Genomic DNA, 15,774 nt, shown 5'->3' on the forward strand with positions numbered 1-15,774 from the left:
TCTATTAGGCAAAGAGACATTTTCTGCATTCTGGTCCATCACACATTTGGGTACTTATGTGAGTCCATAGACTTGATTCAAAGACCGTACTTGTGTGATTGGAATCAGGATGCTTAACCATTATGTGGAGGCGTTATCACACTTCAATTTGAAGCAAGGAAAAATCTTTTTTGCATGGAAAGCTGAATCAAGTTAACTTAAGATTAAATATAACAAAACAATGACTGTATAGATAAAAACTATATACAAACAAAAACAAGATTGTAAATGTATATAAATTAAAAGTAATTTAAGTGTGTATGTAAAATGCTGTTAAGCGCGAGTAAGCATTACACGTCAAAATCATACATTTTGGGGTTCCATTATAACATTCAAAATCGATGTGATGTTCGTATCTAAGCAACACGAAGACCTTTGATGTCAAGAATGTAGAGAGAAGTAACTAGGGGACAGGAAATGGGAATACAGCTCTAGCTGTCATGGTCCAACCGTCCTTAAAGAGGCAGCCTTCTGGAGGTGTTTGCCTAGAACAAATCCTCCTCCCCTCTCTCCCCCCCAATACTTATTTGGACTATGGGGGGTGGGAGCAGTAACTTTTCTGCCAGATATCAGACATATTGTTTCTTTTGGGCTTGAGAGGCAAGGTCTTTAGCTTTCTCCTTAGCGGCCAGCGCCGTCCCCCTTGCCCGTTCTGTAGCGGTTTCCGCCAAGGTTCTCGATGGAGTTTCACCTGCGAGAGTCAACATGAAAGACTGTTTGCATTTTTCCGTGGCGAATGAAGTGCCACCCAATCTTTCTTTTCTACTTTTCAATTTATTACATAAGCATTGATACACATACAACATTGTACCTTGCATTTTGGCCAAGATATATTCAAAGCCTTTCATGGTCTTTGTTGCACTGGTCTTAAATCGTGCAAGGCCGAATTCCTGAAACAATAGAGTTGTATGAAATCAGAAAAAGCAAACATCTCAAACAATAGCATGTGTGTAACACACATACCTCATATCTCATTAAGTCAAATGATAACCAATACCTAATACCTAGTTAACCTAATTAACTTTAAAACTATGATATTTATCGTTATAACTATAGTAACTATAATTATAACAGAATAAGTCATTGTATAAGTAAAAACCAATAGTATGTTTGCCCTTCGCCCTACCTACACTAGTGCAGATCTCTCCTTCAAGTGCACTGACCTGAATAGCTCTGGAAAGCCCATAGACCTTAGAGGAGATCCAAGCCTCTCTCTTTATTTCCGTCCAGTTGCTGTTCTCAGAATTAATCCCATACACGCACCGCTCCTCAACAGACTGGGGCAGGTGGGGAAAGCAAACAAAGGAAAACAAGGTTAAAGACACACAGAAGCCACAGTTATGCAGGTCTCCATAGTCAAAGCAACATTTTCTTAGTAGCGCTAATCAAAGTCGATTGGTACCATGAGGCGGGCATGGGTAATGTTCCAAGTTAAGGTGGTCATGGTCCTTTTCTGAGGGTCCACTATGGAGTCCTCCATGACGTAAGCCAAGCTGGACATGTGTTTGGGGAGGTACCGCTCCATCCAGCGAGGCGCCCTGCTAGTTTTGGTCATCAGACGTCTGGAAATGAGGCAGTTGTTTGGCGTAACCTCTCGGAAAATGATATCTTCCGTTAAAACGTGGTTACTGTATTGGAGGAGGAAAAACGCATAAATTACAAGAATTCTATATGTAACGTTACACTGCACATCGTTTGCCTGTGTGTGTGTGTGTGTGTGTGTGTGTGTGTGTGTGTGTGTGTGTGTGTGTGTGTGTGTGTGTGTGTGTGTGTGTGAGTTGAGAAGGTAACAACAAAGATCAGAAGAGTGAGCTATATTTGCAGTATTACCTGTAGGGGTTGGGATAGCGTTGCCAGTATGCAACGCAAGCTTGGTCCCATGTACATTTCAGAAGGCCTGCACAGCAGAAGTACTTCACCATCGTGCCCTCTGGTAGAAATCTGTAGAGATAAAGAAGGAATGTGGTTGACAAACCACATTCTGCTCTTCTTTAAATGCTCAGGAAAAAGCTTCATAAAAAGCTTAAAAATGTCATTCTAACTCTGAATCTTTAGTGAAAGAGCTGAGCCCGATCTGCATTAGGGCCAACACATGACTAGCACCAGGAGTCATGAATGGTGTCAAAGTTGAACGTCGAGGCAGTATGGTAACAGGACGGTAGCTTCCTCGTTAGCCATGGCTAGACCTAACTCATCATTATGAATGAATCGTAGGATTACATGTATTTATCCATATATAAACGATGCTGTATCACTGTCGATTACGACGACGGTAATGTTAATCAAAACTTACCTGTAAAACCATTCAAAACAAAAAGTAAACGAATCTCCGTTAGATAGCAAAAATGTGAATAGCTACATGTCAGACGTGAACAGCGGAAAAGGTCAAATTCAACGACATATCCGGTGTTGAACGAGGCTGCAAAGACCTCTAGTGCTCATGGTGAGCACTAGAGGTCAGCACAGGACAAAGTATATTAGTGAGCCGTAGAAAAAGTAATGGATTTATTTATATATTTATTCATTTATTTATTTAATTGTAGATCGTTGTATGATATTAATTTAAAGTACTATAAAATATTTTTTGGCATTAAGATGCCAGACATAACATATACTTCCTGCTTGTGTGTTATGAGCCCAAGAGAGCTGTCAGGCGCAGGCCTGCTCACTGTACCTATAGTTCGAACCAAGCCCGGTGAAGCAGCTTTTTGTTTGTATGCACCACAGATCTGGAACAAACTTCCAGAATATGGGAGGTCTGCCTAAAAGTTTTCTTTTAAATCAGGGCAAAACACATTTTAGTTTTGCTGCTGCATTTAATAAAAAATAAAAAAATCTGCACTCCATTTATTTTCTGCATCTTATATAAAAAAAAAACAATTATTTATTTGATTAAAAAAACGTATATTTTATTGTTTTATTATCTTAAAATATATGTACTCATAATGTTTTAGCATGTGATAAGTTCATTTTTAAGGCACTATGAATGGCCTTGTGTTTGAATGTTTGAGTGTTTGAAGTTAGTTATGGTGGTAGAGGTAGGCCAAGAATGGTAATACTCCAAGTTATTTAACTTAACTCAAGACATTACCATCTTATTATATTTAAAATATTATATATAAGGCCTACAAGTATTTAAGCTAAACTTCAGTTGCTTCCAACTAATGCAGGCCTACCTTAGTTATTATTAGTCTATTTATCAATTTCACTCAACAAACATTCCACTCAGCAAAGCAGACTTAATGAAAATAATAGGCAAACGTCCTCTTGGAAGTTTGTTCTCTTGTATATCGACAAGCATTACTGCACTGTTTCTATTTTCAATTACTTTCATTATACAGAACAGTAAAATTTATGTATCCAATTATACGGTTAAATGTATGTTGTCCCGCAGACAGCTCAAAACATGAACATTTATAATGTACCACAGTATTAGCGGGTAATTTATTCTAGCAAGAATATTAATTCATTACAATCAATCCAACTGCAGTTAGTGAAAAAAACACTGAAAGGGACGTTCTTTTCTTTGTGGGTAACTGTCAAGGTGCATGGAAATGATGTTGCAATATGCAAGAAGACACTGGCAACCTTAACAATCTAAGCAACCCAAAATGTTCAATAGGACACGTTCATTTTTTAATATATATATTTAATATTTTTGTACGCAAACTTCATATACATTTTGGCATACTGTTGACCGACATGAAATATAAAGAACCTACTACTAATTTGATGGTTCTCAATTACACAAACAAAGACACATACTACAACAATGAGTCAATACTTGCATGTCATTACTTGGTTGTCATTGAATACAAATGTGTTTTTTACATAGTTTGCTGATAGTGGCATTGAGAGCTCTTTGTTCCCCCATGACACATTACTGTTTGGTTCATTATTGTGTTGTCATAGTTGAAAATACATCAACAGTATATACAACAGTATACAGTAAATACAGTACAACAGAACAGAAGGTGTTTCGTTTTTCCATACACAAATAATTCATGTCCACTGCAGTCGGTCCACACAGTGTTAAAGCCTCTTATGGACATGTATAAACACAACTTATATGATTAAATGTCCCCTTAATCCTTAAAAAAATAAAAAGAATAGCATACATCATATTTCACATATTTCACAGATTAATACATTTTTTGTACAAAGAATGCAGCATTCAAAAATATACACATGCAAGATGTTAGACGTTAACATCGAGGTATTCAGAACAAATGTCACGGTCGTATATTTTTGCGGACGAACTGAAAATCACAAAATGCCATGAGGTCTGTGTTTCCTTTACAACGGTGGGGAACGGCCCAATGCTTCGGACCCTCACACCGGGGTGGGATGGTGGGCGCAGTGACGGCCGCTCATAGTGAGCCGCCTCAGTGACCGCGTCCTGAAGGAGCCCTCTGTGTGGAAGCTCTCCGGCTTGTCCGCGCACCGGAACACCATGAGGAAGCCGTTCCTGTAGTTCTTGTTCATCCAGCCGTACAGCACCGGGTTGGTGAAGGTGGAGCACATGGCCACGATGTGGAACAGTGTGTAGATGAGCTTGTACTCCTTGAAGCGCAGCACCAGGTCCAGATCACTGGCCAGCTGGAACACGTGGAAGGGCAGCCAGCACGTGGCGAACACCACCACCACCAGGGCCAGCATCTTGGTGGTCTTCCTGCGGCGGCGGATGCTCTCGCTGTGGCTGGCCGGGCTCACGTGGTTCTTGAGCTTCAGCCAGATGCAGACGTAGGCGTAGCTGATGACGGCCAGCGGCAGGATGAACTGCAGCAGCAGCATGGCCAGGCTGTAGATGACGCCGTCGCGGCCCGTGCCGTGCGGCCACTTCTCGGAGCACACGGCGATGCGCAGGTCGATGGAGGGGATCTCCTCGTAGCGGTACTCCCGGAAGATGGCTAGAGGCGCGGCCAGCACGGCCGAGATGGCCCAGGTGAGGGCCATGATGAGGAAGCTGGTGCGCCAGGTGAGCCGCTGGCCCAGGTGGAAGACGATGCAGCGGTAGCGCTCCAGCGCGATGATGGCCATGGTCAGGATGGACACGTGCACGCTGAGCGCCTGGGCATAGGGCACCATGTGGCACAGGACGGCGCCAAACTTCCACTCGTCCAGCAGCGTGTAGACCAGGGTGAAGGGCAGGCACACGGTGTCCACCAGGAGGTCGGCCAGGGCCAGGTTGGCAATGAAGAAGTTGGTGACAGTGCGCATGTTCTTGTAGCGGATGATCATGTAGACGACCAGCGAGTTCCCCAGCAGCCCCAGGAGGATGATGAGAGAGTAGGCCAGGATCAGGACGATCTGGACCCCCAGGTGTTTGGTGATGTCTGAGCCGAAATCAGGTCTGTGGAAGTCTATGCTGGAGTTACCCGGAACCGGTATCCAGTGGTAGCTCACAGTCTCCGTGGCCCCCTCCGTGGCCGCCCCCTCCCCCGTGCCGTTGGATGAGTCTGTGGGACTCATGTTCATTGATGCCTGGTTCTCAGCTGGTCACACTCCTAAGGATCAAAAGCAAGGCAATGATTATTCGTCATCCTGACGGTGTATCAGAGAGACAGAAAGTGCCGTAATTGATGAGCCAAATTAGCTGTAATTATAGCCACGTTCCCAGGGAGGTGTAACATGGGGAGAAGAAACCTATTTTAGCTCTTCAATTGCATAGCATTATCCCATTTTTATTATATGAAGAGCAATTAAATAAGAGCAGATGGTTATCATCTGTCTCCAAAGCCACATTTACAGTTTAGCCCGCTTTGGCTGTAAGCATCAAGAATTTAGATCAGAAAATGTATTAAATTAAAAATAAATGGAAGGTCGCTGATGCGTTTCCTTATTAAGAAAGCGATATTGGATTGGAAAAGTTCATGTACGCACATACGTACTTATGTCATCTCTCTTTGGACACTTGTCTTGAGAGATGAGTCACTTTATGCTAAAACTGTTTGTTGTCCTTTTTCTGCCTTAATAACCACCTGTGCCCTTTCAAAGGCAAACAAAGCATGCAGTTGCAAACATTATAATCAACGATACCAGTATCACACAATGGTGATTAAAATATGGAGTCTTCTTCTTAACAAAGGTACAAAGCCTTTATCTGTATCTGTCTGACAATCCAAGTCACAGGAAGGTCGTTTTTAAGACTACCTCGCTCTTTGCTCATTGTTGTGGCATTTTGACAGCTTTGTCCTGAGAATACAAAAGCTGGAGAAAACTTGCAAAGATCTCCTTGAATACATCATATAATCAGCCTCGGTTGCCTATGTTTTGTATGACTGCATTGAGAAAACAACATGGAATAATATATCCCATTATTAGATTTGTTTGATTTGTCTGCTGTTTAGCTTTAACCAGGGGAATTAAGTTCTCAAATATAATGAATGTGGTCAAATAAATACAATGATGGGTATTGATATATTTGATTAAGAAATATTGAAAATCCAAAGCCTTTTACATTGCTGCACACTTCATCACTGCATGCAATGGAGATGACGTCTCAAAGTGGACATGTCATTAAACAGAGCCATTCAATGGCCCGCAAATGAAGACATATTAATACCATAGGGATTTAATGATCATAGCAAAAATTATAGCATGTCACTGTCATTTGACCTGCCATGGCACTTACCGGTATTTCCACATTAGTCAAAGGTGAAACACACCGAGTAACTCAGTTATATTAAGGGTCATCCAGCAGCCTGCGATGTAGATGAAAAACGTGGATTCATAAAGCCATCCGACTAACATGTTACTTGAAGTCAGTCCGTGCCATTGAGAAATAAACCAAGATAAGTTGAGTCCTTCCAAGACAAATTGTTGCTTCCCAATTGTGGTAAAAATTGACATAAATTCTGCGTGTCTTTCTTGCGCGAATGTGAAGTGATGTCAGTGGAGTTGCCGGTGTCAGGTCGATGCGTAATTTGTCCAGATTTAATTGATGTTGCACTTTCAACCCATAATTCTGCATGCAAGCTATTACATTCCTGTGACAAAGTACATATGCGTCTTAAACTGGGTCTTTCAGCCAAGTAGTATACCATACATTAAGTGATCCGGACCAATATTCACCGCCAGCTTCTACCACATCAAAATTACGCACGCCATACTACCTATAGACTACGCATTCACACGGTCGCGCACGGACGGACAGTCAATCACCAAGCCGATGACAGAAGGGTTCCAAAGCAACTGGCAAGCGCGGTCGGTCTTTCCGCATTTATTGCATCCATCCCGTGTATTCAATAACTCACCTTTTCGCACTATATTTCCCTTTTCAAAGGACCTCGACTTTCGCAAGGTGCGAAACAAGAGGGAACGACCCCTTAGCTCCTCCCAAAGTGTGTGGAGTGCACATTTTGGTAAGATCGCGCTCTTGCGTTAGGTCTATGGCACCGAGAGGATGCTGGTGAGGATGCGAGGCTCAGTGATCACGGAAATCATGGCATTCATGAAATCACAGTTAGTGCTAACACTTTACATTAAAGCTACGTTCATTACATATTAATTAACCTTAGTTAATGTAGTAATAAGCATTGACTAACAGTTAATTAACAGTTAACCAATGGTCTAACCATTTACTAATGGTTTTTATGTTTACTAATGGTGTTCATATAAAAGTCAACCATTACCCTAACCTTAACCCACTAACCTTAGCCCATATGCTAATGATAAATCATACTATGTATTATGCATTAACTTATTATTAAATTAGTTAGATTATTAAATAAATGAATGGTTTATTAACGTATCCTTATTGTAAGGTGTTACCCAGTTACTTTAGTGTGGTTCCTTTACATCTTGTGTCTGTAGTGTATAGGCTATTTAGACTATGCGTTGCCATGTCCATCTTTCTCTGTTGCCTTATAATGTGTAAGATCTCAAGCAGCACATCTACTTGTCTAATATTCTTATCACCACGACAACACCCTCCAGTCCACTGAGTCCTTTTCCTTTTATGACAAATCAGTGAAGATCCCGATGCAGCTCTTTCTAACCAACTCAGAGAGCCAGCTTTAAATCTATTTCTACAAAGTGCATGTTGGACATTGGGACTAACAAGCAAACATTTCACAGTGTTCAACTTTCTGTTTGGGGGTGGGGGGGGAAACCGAAGCCTGCTCTTTATGGTCAATGGAAACGGAACAGATTTTAGGTGTTCTTTTTCGGTGGCCCTCAGACATTACCATATCATCAACCACAACTACTTTCCAATTATGGGCTTATTCATGAGAACCTCTCTGACTCACCCTCAGAGTACAAGGTACAGATGATAAGAGCAACTCTTAGTGTCGGGCCCTAATTGCATATGAATACGTGCCTATTCCCAACTGTGATTTAAAAATGAATGTCATGGGTTGTGGAGGGCCTTTGAGAGGGACCTTTAGCTCATTGGTTTGGACGGGACACGTATGGTTTGACTGATTCACACACATGAACGTGTTACTCTTCGGATTGAATCACAGGCGATCGCATTGCATTTGATGAAAGACCCGAAGGCTTTAGGGCGTCAACACTCAGGATCTGCTCTCTTTCATCCAACATTTCCTTGTCCAGCCAATACCACTGATCAACTTAGCAGGGATAGGGAGCCCCCAGGTGGGAACTGGGACCACAGAATCACATCCATGGTTACCAGTTGGCTCCAGTCAAGATGGTGCACAAAAGAAAAAAGTAGAATGGAAATATATACCAACCACTATAACAGAAATTATTGTGTGACCAGGTGGGGTATCACATCATGGCACTGCCTCGAATCAAAGTTGGCACATGAAAGACGTGCGTCTGTTGCTGCCTCTCTTTGTTCAAGACTCCTGAAAACAATGATCACTGTGCCAGCAGCAACTGCATCACAGCTCTCCATCCAATGATTCCTTGTATTTCTCCTGATTCTATAGAGAACATTGTGGCGCTTTCTCATGCACCGACTAGGTAAATTCTCCTTTACACACGGTACACTACTTTTCACACAAACGCTATTCTCCTCCTCCGTTTCAACGGCAGGCAGTGAATGAGTGAGTGAGTGAGTGAGTGAGTGAGTGAGTGAGTGAGTGAGAGAGAGAGAGAGAGAGAGAGAGAGAGAGAGAGAGAGAGAGAGAGAGAGAGAGAGAGAGAGAGAAGCCTGTATGTCTCTCCACCTCTCTGTTGCTTTGTATTCACCTGTGAGGCTTGACTGTTTTTCCACATGCAAGAGATCACACCTGTGGATATTTGATTGCAAAAATTAGACACTTAATTAGATTCCCTATGGGTATACTATTGTTTTCCTGTTAAGCCTGCTGATTGATGCCACTAGTATGCCTATATCTGATTAAGGAACACCAGTGAGCGTCCTTGTTAATTAAGGGTTTTATTCATTTCTCTTTGGGGGGCTAGGGTTATGGGGTGTCATAAATATATGGCAGTAAATCCCATTGAGAATGTAACTTTGTTTAAGGGCTATGAAAACAAAAATGACTGGACCTGACTGACCTGTCCTATCAGCCTACAGCGAAACATGGATGGTGCGTTATTGCAGAAACACGGGTGGTGAAATGTGAATTCAGTGTGTGTGTGTTTACTTTGGAACGCATGACAATCGGAGGTGTGGACCAATCAGAGGACGCGGTGTACTCGTGGGGCGTGTCCCGTACTGTACACAGTGTTCCCTGTTTTGTTCCAACCTCAAGCAGCGGCGCGCTCCAACTTCCCAGCCCAGGAAAAGATAGGGACACTTTGGGTGGCAAAACTCGGTCAGTAAGTTCATTAAAAAGCGCAACATAAAGCGTATAGTATTCCCACATGTTCGAATATTAGCCTCGCTTCTTGGCTAGCTCTTTTTTAGGCGCAACTTCTTGCGTCTTGGACAACGCGTCCAGTACTTGCTTTGTTGTTATGGCATCAAATGCCAACCCCTGTCGTGCAAAACATTAACTTGTTGACACCGCAATGAAGCACGCAATCTCGTGATCGACCATAAGGATGACTCCCGTAAACCGCTTTACTCCCAAGTACTTTCGCTTTCGGCAGCTAGCATAAACTAGGCCTACGTGGATAGAGTCGAGTTGCCGCTGCAACGTGTTGTTTACCCTGACGTTCCTGCAGGATATGCCGTGGGTGTTGAGAGTATTACAGCTTTAAAAAACATTGTTTCTCCATCTAGGGTCTGTTTTCACTGCTATATCTCCACATCAAGACACCATCTGAGCACCATGGCGGTGGCTGCGTCTCATAGAGGCAGTCTACGGGAGGACCTGACGTGTGCGATATGCTGTGATTTGTTCCGAGACCCTGTCATGTTGCCCTGCGTGCACCACTTCTGCAAGAACTGCATCTCCAGGTACTGGAGAGGGGTACAGGGGTGTGTGAGCTGTCCCCAGTGCCGCAAGGAGTTCAGCTCCAAACAGTTTCACACCAACTACTTGGTGACGGCCATGGTGGAGAAGGTCAGAGCCAGCTCTTCGGACAGCTACACAAAGAATATAGAGGTGGGCTATTGTTGAAATTTGTTCAAATTTTCCAGCAATAAAGAGTATGTATTCAGCTCTAATTGGATTTCTGATAGGTGCCTGGTCCAGGTCCTCTGTGTTTTCAAAGTATAGGCTATATCAGTTGACGTATAGCTTTGAAGCAGGTCTTCATTAACCTGACACGCCAGATGGTTTTACACCGAACCATCTGGGATGTTGTCCTTGGAAACACTTTGGGAAGGACAGGCACTTTCAAAAAATACTTGGCAGGTGATTGAATGAACCATCTGTCTATCACGTATCACGCAGATCATGTAGTTCATCAAGTCATAGAACACTGATTGGTCCGAACCCCTGAGGTTCGGCCACAAGCGCATTACTTGGAATCTTGCGTGATCCCAATCTCGCAAATCCAGCTGCCTCGCTAGCTCAAGACTCTAAGTCCTGTGAACTGGAATAATCAATACAGTTGAAGTCAATGGCAGTCCACCTTGGAGCTATCCACAGCTGATAAAAGTTGCTTTTTGCTTGTTTACAGAACAGTGTAGATGACACTAGCTCAGTCAATTAAATACAATTCTAGCTGTGATATCCCTCCCATGAATTGCTAAGAGCAAAGATCAACTGCCTCTCCTTCTAACTGTATCATAAATATGCATGATGACCGTATGACTATGCCCAAAGGAAATGTAGCAGTACAATATGTTCCGTTGTTATGCAGATGATGTTTTGCTACCTTCTTTTATCTTCAATTTGTTTAATCAGAAACAACTGAAAGAGTCATTGGAAAGCCATCTCGTGAAGAAAGAAGAGTTCTTCAACACAATCCACAGGGACCAAGAGAAGATGGACACCATAAAGGTACACTGGTCTGTGTGACCACAAGGGCTGACAGCACTTAACAGATAAGATTGCTCATATCAGTCCAAAGAGCTATATTGGGTGATGCTTGCTGATATAGTGAGTGCTTCAATGCATAAAGCAGGTCTTTACAAATGAATGCACACCTATCTGTTGCCAACATGGCCCTTTAAATATCACACTTGCTTGTGTGTTCAGTGATGTTCTGAATGGTCTGGGCATCGTTAACTCCAATTATGTGACCTCAGCTTCAAGATGTGTTTTGCAGCCTCTGAAATGTAGAGTTTCAACGGTCTGCCCAATTAACTTGGAAAGTTGCAGGGGTTCTTGAGAAATTGAGATAACAAGACCTCTTATATTACCTTAGGTAATGAAAAACACCTGCGATAACAGCACCTCTGCCACTAAGCACTCCATAGGTTAATTTCAATTAGTATTGCATCGTAAGGACAAAACACCCATACCCCTTGAATCAGCACACAGGGTCCGGTCAACTCGCCAGCGTTATGGATTCGGATCAGGATGGAGCTGGTGTTCAGTCCAAACCACGGTATACTGCAGGTCCTTCACCAGCCGCGGGTCCCTCCTCCTTTTTCCTCAGAGGGTGGGAGCTGAGCTTCAGGCCCGTGTCCAGGGCGAGTTCAGGGCCCTGCAGCAGTTCCTCCAGGAGGAGGAGGCCTGCGTGCTGGAGCAGATGAGGCGGGAGCAGAGGGAGATGACGGATAAACTGCGGCGCCACCTAGAGGACAGCCGGGAGGCGGTGAAGGAGCTGGAGCAGAACATCAGAGCGCTGCAGCAGGCCTTCGCCGCCAGCGAAAACACCACACTGACCGAGGTGAGCGTTGGCCCGTCCAGGTGAGGTGTTTTGGCCTGTGCTAATTACTAGGAAATCAGCTTGGAGTGATATAATAATAGCCAATACTTTTTTAGTTTTTATAATAATCCATTCAATAAACTCCATCTCAGACACAAGGACACTGTACGGAATCACAGAGGACAAACACAGGACACACTGTGTGATTGTGTGCACTCCTACACACAATCACCATCATCACCAAAAGGGGTACATCAAGTAGAATACACTTGGTAGATAAGGAGGTCTACTCTTTCCGAATCATTTGTGTATTGTTCAAACGAGACCCCTTACTATTATATTATCAGTTTGGATAATTCAATTTTGCAATCAGTTTCGCTTGTCTCCTTTCAGAATAGCACTAATGCAGTGCAAATCTTGTTTTTTTCCCTCCTCACCCCCTCTCTGTCTCTTAGCTTCCACAGATAAGGTGAGCAATAATGACATTATGTTTGATAGACGATTATTTGGTCTGCACTCACACATGACACAGTTATATGATTAGCCTTTCCATCTGTGTGCAGGTAGTGACAACTGCCCTGTGAACAAATGACCCGTGCATACCTGAAAACGTTTGTTTGCATTTCGCCAGGCTGTGTGTACAGGTGGACGCGGCGCCGGAGCTAGATATGAATGCTTTTAGCGTCAAATACACAGCGCCATTACAGTACATCACGTGGAGGAAGATGTTCAAGTCTTTAAAACCAGGTAATGCTTTCCCTCAGGTGTGTTCTCCTCTTAGGCCGCTGCATGAAAGAAAAACAACTGTGTGTACAATAAGCAATGAAAACAAAGAGAGATTCTCCGTACAGGAGAATCCCTCTGTGTGTACAATAAGCAATGAAAACAAAGAGAGATTCTCCATACAAGAGAATCCCTCTGTGTGTACAATAAGCAATGAAAACAAAGAGAAATTCTCTGTACAGGAGGAAGAATTACCGTCAGACTATAACACACCCACATTGGAGGACATTAATAAATGTTTCACATTGTGACAATGACGCAGAGTCTTATCACACGAGATTATGATCTGTTCTTATCACACGTCACTCGAGCCTTTATTTACCCCGCACGCCTCATAGGTCCGGCCCCGTTGACCTTTGACATGGACACGGCCCATCCGAGCGTCTACGTCTCCAGGGACAAGACGCTGGCGGTGGAGTCCGGCAGCGGCCTGGTCCCGTACAAGCCCAGCCCCAAGCGCTTCCTGCAGTGCGTCAACGTGCTGGCCGCCGAGGGCTTCGGGTCGGGCCGCCACTACTGGGAGGTGGGCGTGGGCAGCAAGCACAAGTGGGACCTGGGCGTGGCGTCGGAGGCGGTGGACCGGGGCGCCCGCGTCAAGCTCAGCCCCGAGAGCGGCTACTGGACGCTGAGGCTGCGCAACGGCGGCGAGTACTCGGCGGGCACCCAGCCCTGGACCCGGCTGCCGGTGCGCTCGCTGGCGCCGCCGCGGCGCATCGGCGTGTTCCTGGACTGCGAGGAACGGCGGGTGTCCTTTTACGACGCGGACAACATGAGCCTTCTGCACTCGTTTGCTGACGGCCCCCGGGGCAAGGTGTACCCCTTCTTCAGCCCCTGCATCGCCGACGACTGCCAGAGACCACAGCCCATCCAGCTCATACATCACCTCCCCGTCTCTCTGGTGCTCTAAGTGCGTTCGGGGCGGCCGAGGCAACGCCTGACCTTACCGGACCGAGATGTCCGTTCCATTCTCATGACCAAGGGCCTTTGTAGCCCTGCTTAGCTAGTGCAGTTACAACTGTTGTTTTTGTCAATGGTGTACATCTTGTTACAGCCTACGTTGTTGACTCTGCCATGGTATGAGCCAGCAGCTCGCCTAGCTTCTCATCTCATTGTTCAATTATCCCGACATTTGATTTAATTGTTTCTTCATTGGCAGACTTTGCTATATATATTCCTTTTGGATCTGAAAACGAACAATGGGGATCTGAGGACATCTGAGGATGACTGGGAAATGAATGATGCTGTGCTTAACCTAAATTGTATGACAATAAGCTTCCTTGTGTAGCCTGCCAAACTTTAAAAGCCAATTATAGTTCAAGTGCTTCAGCACTTTACCGCACACTAGTTATTACATTCTACTGATTTGTCAATGTTCTTTTAATATAATGGCTGCTGATGACCATTATTCTGCCAAACAGTGGACTCAATGCATGCGTGCATTGAATAAAATCTTCATCGAATCATCAAAATACCAAGAAAAATTTCCAAACCACTTGAGATGTTGTTGGAAGCATTTCGGACCTTTGCAAAACCTTAGATCACTAGATTATATTTTTATTATTAGCCTTCTCATTCATTGCATTGCGGATTTGAAAGTAAAATGTCCTTTGTTGACTTTATTGGCTTTTTTGTTTGACTTGGAAGATTTGGTTAAAAAAAATTATGATTGCAAAGTATTGACTTTTGCAGTACATTGTGGGTATATTGTGTAAATTTTTGTGCCAATTTAAATTTAAATCTATTAAATGTATTATTACAGACAATCAAGCATTATTGAGTTGTTTATCTCATTAATTTTGCTGCCCATCTCATTTTATATTTGCTATTATAGCACTGCACTGAACACTGCCAAAAATCCCAGCCATCAAATCCCACCGTTTACATGGCAAAAAAGAACAATGTCTGCACGATTTTAAAATACATAATGAACTTCACTTTATATGGCCGTTTCTCCCCCCAGGCCTATGACTCTCAGGTGACCTTGCTTGAAATATGCAAGGATGACAAAGTGGTTCACACAAAAAGATGGAACAATAAAGCGTCCTGTGTGTGTGTGCTCGCACGTGTGTGTGTGATGGGGGGGGGGGGGGGGGGGGAGTCCTGACAGACCTGCACCTGGTGTGGAAGTTCTGAACACATCTGAGCCATCCCTGACACTCTAACTGCGAGGATGGGCCGTGTCCTGTGGTTATCTCTCCAAACACACGAGCGCACCAATGTCCTGTTTCCCTTCTGCCGGTCAGAGGTCAGACAAACAGTGAGAGAGTCAGGGGCTGCTGGACAAGCCTCTGGGGGTAAAACTGCAGGATACTGTGGCGTCCTCTCCTGCAGACTGGAAACTAGTACGGACGACTGCCCAGACCGAATACGTGTGCCTCCGCTGGAAAGCAGCAAGCGCTGAATGAATGGCTGCATTTACTGCAGACTAAAAACAACTACTGTCTAAAACAGACTTTGACCTCTTTCTCTAGCCGTGTCGCTGTCACGGTGTTGAAAAAAAAAAAAAGTGAAAAGTAACTCGGGCTGACTTTGTGAGTTGCTGGTGTTTGGAGTCTGACCTTTAGTCAATGGAATTACAGAATTCTATTTGGTAAATAAATAAATTGAATCTGGCGAAATGCTGAATAAATGAGGTTGGACTCGGAGTAACTAAAACCTGCGCTTATTATCAGTCTGCCGACTCACTGCGGATGTTACGCTGTGTGCATTAGGGCCTTTCTTGTTTTTACGATGTATTAGGTGACAACCAACGTGCATGACAGATTCTAATCGACCAGCATGACCTGTGATTGTTTCATTCCCAGTGGGGGTGGGGGCCACAGTCCA

The 15,774-nt window shown here is 43.9% G+C and overlaps 3 protein-coding genes across 3 annotated transcripts; 1 reads left to right on the top strand and 2 right to left on the bottom strand.

The window, feature by feature from the left end:
* Nucleotides 1–533: 533 nt before the first annotated feature.
* Nucleotides 534–2,422, bottom strand: prelid1a (PRELI domain containing 1a). The gene is made up of 6 exons (XM_084469995.1): nucleotides 2,333–2,422; nucleotides 1,870–1,980; nucleotides 1,442–1,667; nucleotides 1,203–1,316; nucleotides 851–929; nucleotides 534–730 (listed from the first exon to the last, which is right to left on the bottom strand). The coding sequence occupies exons 2-6, from the start codon at nucleotides 1,959–1,961 to the stop codon at nucleotides 609–611; spliced, it is 633 nt and encodes a 210-aa protein (XP_084326121.1). The 5' UTR covers nucleotides 1,962–1,980; nucleotides 2,333–2,422; the 3' UTR covers nucleotides 534–608.
* Nucleotides 2,423–4,371: 1,949 nt separating this feature from the next.
* On the bottom strand, nucleotides 4,372–5,517 carry npy7r (neuropeptide Y receptor Y7; the record flags this gene model as incomplete). Its single annotated transcript, XM_084469047.1, has 1 exon — nucleotides 4,372–5,517. One exon carries the CDS (start codon nucleotides 5,515–5,517, stop codon nucleotides 4,372–4,374), a length of 1,146 nt encoding a protein of 381 aa, XP_084325173.1.
* Nucleotides 5,518–9,709: 4,192 nt separating this feature from the next.
* On the top strand, nucleotides 9,710–14,709 carry trim105 (tripartite motif containing 105). The gene is made up of 7 exons (XM_084469952.1): nucleotides 9,710–9,773; nucleotides 10,184–10,508; nucleotides 11,256–11,351; nucleotides 11,953–12,186; nucleotides 12,621–12,634; nucleotides 12,797–12,912; nucleotides 13,287–14,709. Exons 2-7 carry the CDS (start codon nucleotides 10,233–10,235, stop codon nucleotides 13,853–13,855), a joined length of 1,305 nt encoding a protein of 434 aa, XP_084326078.1. The 5' UTR covers nucleotides 9,710–9,773; nucleotides 10,184–10,232; the 3' UTR covers nucleotides 13,856–14,709.
* The last annotated feature ends 1,065 nt before the right edge of the window (nucleotides 14,710–15,774 follow it).

Source organism: Micromesistius poutassou, assembly GCF_964030765.1.
Source record: "Micromesistius poutassou genome assembly, chromosome: 6".
NCBI classification, from domain to species: Eukaryota; Metazoa; Chordata; class Actinopteri; order Gadiformes; family Gadidae; genus Micromesistius; species Micromesistius poutassou.

Coding starts and splice junctions, on each gene's coding strand:
- prelid1a (XM_084469995.1), bottom strand. CDS start 1,961: ATGGTGAAGTACTTCTGCTGTGCAGGCCTTCTGAAATGTACATGGGAC. Junction 1,668..1,869: donor CGCTATCCCAACCCCTACAG/GTAATACTGCAA, acceptor CCTCCAATACAG/TAACCACGTTTTAACGGAAG. Junction 1,317..1,441: donor TTACCCATGCCCGCCTCATG/GTACCAATCGAC, acceptor CACCTGCCCCAG/TCTGTTGAGGAGCGGTGCGT.
- trim105 (XM_084469952.1), top strand. CDS start 10,233: ATGGCGGTGGCTGCGTCTCATAGAGGCAGTCTACGGGAGGACCTGACG. Junction 10,509..11,255: donor GCTACACAAAGAATATAGAG/GTGGGCTATTGT, acceptor TTGTTTAATCAG/AAACAACTGAAAGAGTCATT. Junction 12,913..13,286: donor GTTCAAGTCTTTAAAACCAG/GTAATGCTTTCC, acceptor CACGCCTCATAG/GTCCGGCCCCGTTGACCTTT.